Below are 4,179 nucleotides of genomic sequence, written 5' to 3' on the forward strand. Positions count from 1 at the left end.
AAAGGGCTTCCTTCAATGCATTCACAAACATGAGTGATTTCATGGATCCAGAGAATGAATTATCCTCCGAAGTATTTACCTACCTGTGTTTATTATATTGGCTATGTGTAGCAGTTGCAGAGCCCCAGGGAAGAAGCATTTAAGTTTCCTCCAGGGCGCAGGAGCAATCTGAAAATAAAATGAGTAATGAATATGAAACAAACTTCTCCTTTCACCAGAGAAATAAAAGCTGATAGAAATTTGATGATATGATAGGCAGGGAACTTCATACTTCACACTTCCCCGGTTTAAGGCAGGAAAAATATGTTCATTTTAAGGGGAGTCTTCTTTCTCTTTAACATCCAATTTGTCATGGTCAATTTCATTGATCCCAGGTGCTTTTGGAAAATACATGTGAATGAAGTCAAGGATGAAGATTTGGGATTAACTTGTTCTTTCCTCCTTGCAGCAGTTCAGACACCTATTGGGAAAGATTATGTCAACCAGACTCTGAATGTTCTGTAAGTATTTTCCATTTAAATGACAACTTGAATATTTCATGAGTGCTCTGAGGATGAAGATTAGGCAAATCCTTGAGTCTTGTTTCCTGTTGCTAAATCTGAACACCAAGTAACTACCTTAATTACTTTACAGATTCAATCCTAATTTCTTCCTTAATTAATCCAGTGAAGGATTTGGGTTTCTTCCAGGTGGCTTCTGACTTAAAGGTTGGAAGCTTAGGGATAGAGGAATAAAGGGATAGCTACATTGATCCTTAAAGCCCTCCTATTAACAGATTACACTGCACTCTAGACAGTGATGAATTATTGAAATTGATCCTGTAATATGTCATTGAGTTTTATTTCAAGTACATGTAAAAAATGGTCATAAACTCCACTGAAAGTCCTTCCATAAGTATGTTGCTCCTAGAACATATGCTGGTTCCAGTAATACTCACAGCACATATAGTTATCAGGAACTTTACATACATACAAACTTACTCTCTCAAGTTCAATGCATGTGGTCAGTTCTTTCCTTCTATAGCATCATTAGGTTTGGAAAGAGAAGATCTCTACACTCAGAAATTCATACTTCATATGAATGCCTGGATTGATATTTTTGTATGTACATGAGCAAAGAATATTTAGGTCATGATGGGTCAAGACATCCAAGTGTTTTAAAAGATAAAATCCAAAAAACCTGTGGCTTCATGCTTTACAGAGTTTGTGTATAATCCCTGACTTTTATGCTTTATAAAGTTTAGTTTAGCACTCTCTCTTTAGAGTAAAACATATTTGGAACATATGGAATCCAACAATATGTTTACATTCCTTGATTAGTGAGGCTATCAATAAAAGTGGTGACTTCGTATATCCCTTGTCATTGGCATAGGTGACAGTTGTGGTGTATGAGAGTTGGAATATTTCAGAACAGTGATACAGAAGTTGTCTATTAGTTTTTTGCTAATTATTTAAGAAACATATCTTTTCATGTCTAAGTTGGTTAATCTCTGACCCTTTTAAGATATTTATATCTTGTGTGACTCCTTTCAGTAGTTTTAGTATTAGTGTACATGGTGAAAGTGTACATGTTAACAATATGTGGATGGATAAAAGAGGACGTGTTAAGAATATTGGGACTAATTAGAAGTGATTGTAAGTACAGGAACCAAATGTTGGTACAGAAAGACCATTATCCATTAATAAATAATGTTTTCACTTCCTTAAACTATTCAGTTAATTTCACAAGAAAATGTCATGAACTCAGTGTCTCTCACAGCACATGGTTTTTTATATTGCTCAATAATTTCAAAATGAAGACATGATTAGAATTACTGCTTTATCAATATCTGTGGTTTTCTCTTTATCTTTTGATCATGTACTCAAAACAGAGTTGAAAATGTTCTCTGTGGATGAGGTCAGCACCATCTTTTATTTATGCGAGCCACTCCTGTCATGAACTTTTAAAGTGTTTTCTATTTTCCAGGTTCTTGTGTCAGTCTAATCTCACAACAAAAGCTATTTGCTCCCATCTTTAGAGGATAGATGCAGAAACTTCTAGCAGAGTATAGTGCTTCTACTGAGTATAAATGATCATGTACAGACATCTGTCCATAATGAACACTGTACTCTTTTACAGAAAAACAACTAAAAACCACAAATATGCTTTGTCATTAGCATATTCAGTGGATGAAATCAACAGGAATCCTGATCTTTTACCAAATATGTCTTTGATTATAAAGTACACTTTGGGCCATTGTGATGGAGAAATTGGAAAAACTATATCCTATTTATTTCATAAAAAAAAAGGCAGACCTATCCCTAATTATTTCTGTAATGAAGAGAGTATGTGTCAGTTTCTGCTTACAGGACCCGATTGGAAGGTATCTTTAAGTTACTGGAACGACCTGGACAGCTTCTTATATCCACGTGTGAGTTATCATAGCTCAGGACTTCTTAACATCATGTCTCTTTGGGGCACTTTAATAGATATTCAGAAAGTTAATGGATGAGGTTGGACTTATGCTTATATCAATCTATGCAGTTCCAGGATACTTACTAATCTGAAACATGATAGGCCTTCTGCTAGGGGCCACCTCCAGAAGCTGACAGATACCAGGAAGAAGGAATAGAGGAGGCCATGAAGAATTGAGTCTGGTGTGGTGGTAGAGAGAATCTTACAGCCTTGACTGAGTGGCAGTCAGAGTGTTTATTTGTACAAATCTCAGTAAGCAGAGATTTATTCATTTTGTTCCAAATCATAGAACATACTATTTCTGTTGCTAGATATTTATCTTCATCGTGGTCATAAATATAAATTATCATAGGTAAACTGTGAAATAACAGAATTATTATTTACAATAATGGTTGTAATATAAGTTTAGTCATTAGTGATAGAGTGTGATGGAACAGAAATAAATATAACAAACATTTCCTCTATAACCCAACTTTTAAATATCAAGTATTTTTTGCAAAGGCATGAAAGACCATTCTTAGCTTGGAAACTTATGATATTTCAGTGGCACTAGACAGAATGAAAAACTCCAATCCATCTGTTGTGTTAGCCATTGGACTGCCTGTGAGTGTATGACCAAACATTAGGAGTTAGAGTGAAAATTTTCCTTAGACTTTCTGGTAAATATTTCAAGCCCATTCTGCTATAGTTATGATATGTCATTTTCTTTAATAATATGATGACTATGTCATATCTTTGTGGAATATATAGCTATGTTTTATCTTGTTTTTTTTTTCTAATCATAAGATACAAGATTAGACCTTCACAAGTGATCTTTTCTAAGAAAGAGGGGCTATGGGGTTCTGGTACTTCATTTTTTCATAGTTTTCCATGGATTATTTATCAATCATTATAGGAAACTTTGTATGGATGAAATAACTCCATTCAATCTAACTTTGATTATGTATATTTTACTCAAGAGAGACAACTTATAAGTCCGATATATTTTGCCCCATAATTACCTAAGTAGGATGAGTTTTCCTAATCTGATCTGCGTCTAACACTTACATGCTGCCAAATCTAGTTTACATTTTCAAATTAACATTGATCTGATTATCTGTTTCCTGAGGAGGCACAGAAGCAAAAATTGCCTGAGTATTTCAGAGCCTTATCCTCAAATGGAGATCTCTGGAATTTTTATGCAAATAACAATCTCTAAGTATAGTAGTAATAACCTTCAAGTAGGGCAACATAAGAATGTTATTTCTGAAAAGCTAAATCAGTGTTATGTACAGGACTTTACTGTTAAATCTTAGAAGTATTTCTAGATTATGGCATAAATGCCTTTTAAAGAAAATATTAGTCAAATATCTCCAAGTTGTAAATGTATTAAAATCCCTACAAACATTGAAAACACAGATATCAAGCCTAAAACTGAAAGGCAGAAAGGCAGTTATTGCAACATGTGAATACATTTTGTTACACCTTGTCAAACAGCTATGCTTGCTATTCTCATTAGAAGTGGATGTGCCAGGCTTCCACATTTGCTCATTTATATAAGAGATGAGAGGAAAAGTCACAAGAACTCAATGGTTTGCAGGTAAATATGGTTATAAGTTTTTTCAAGTGGACTACTCCTCATGCTGCTCTCTGACTTGTAGATCCTTCAGCTTACATTTGGACCTTTCCATTCCATCTTCAGTGATGATGAACAATATCCCTACCTCTATCAGATGGCCCCAAAGG

General features: G+C 34.5%; 2 protein-coding genes across 2 annotated transcripts in view; both read left to right on the forward strand.

Moving 5' to 3' along the window:
• Nucleotides 1-4,179, forward strand: part of LOC116102082 (zinc finger protein 345-like) — a 332,287-nt gene that overhangs the window by 154,149 nt on the left and 173,959 nt on the right. The window lies entirely within an intron of this gene.
• Nucleotides 304-4,179, forward strand: part of LOC116104085 (vomeronasal type-2 receptor 116-like) — a 20,336-nt gene continuing 16,460 nt past the window's right edge. Inside the window, exons 1-3 of the mRNA XM_031390895.1 lie at nt 304-500; nt 2,119-2,410; nt 4,095-4,175. Coding sequence (XP_031246755.1) covers nt 304-500; nt 2,119-2,410; nt 4,095-4,175 — 570 coding nt within the window. The remainder of the gene's footprint in view (nt 501-2,118; nt 2,411-4,094; nt 4,176-4,179) is intronic.

Source organism: Mastomys coucha, unplaced genomic scaffold (assembly GCF_008632895.1).
Source record: "Mastomys coucha isolate ucsf_1 unplaced genomic scaffold, UCSF_Mcou_1 pScaffold21, whole genome shotgun sequence".
Lineage (NCBI taxonomy): Eukaryota > Metazoa > Chordata > Mammalia > Rodentia > Muridae > Mastomys > Mastomys coucha.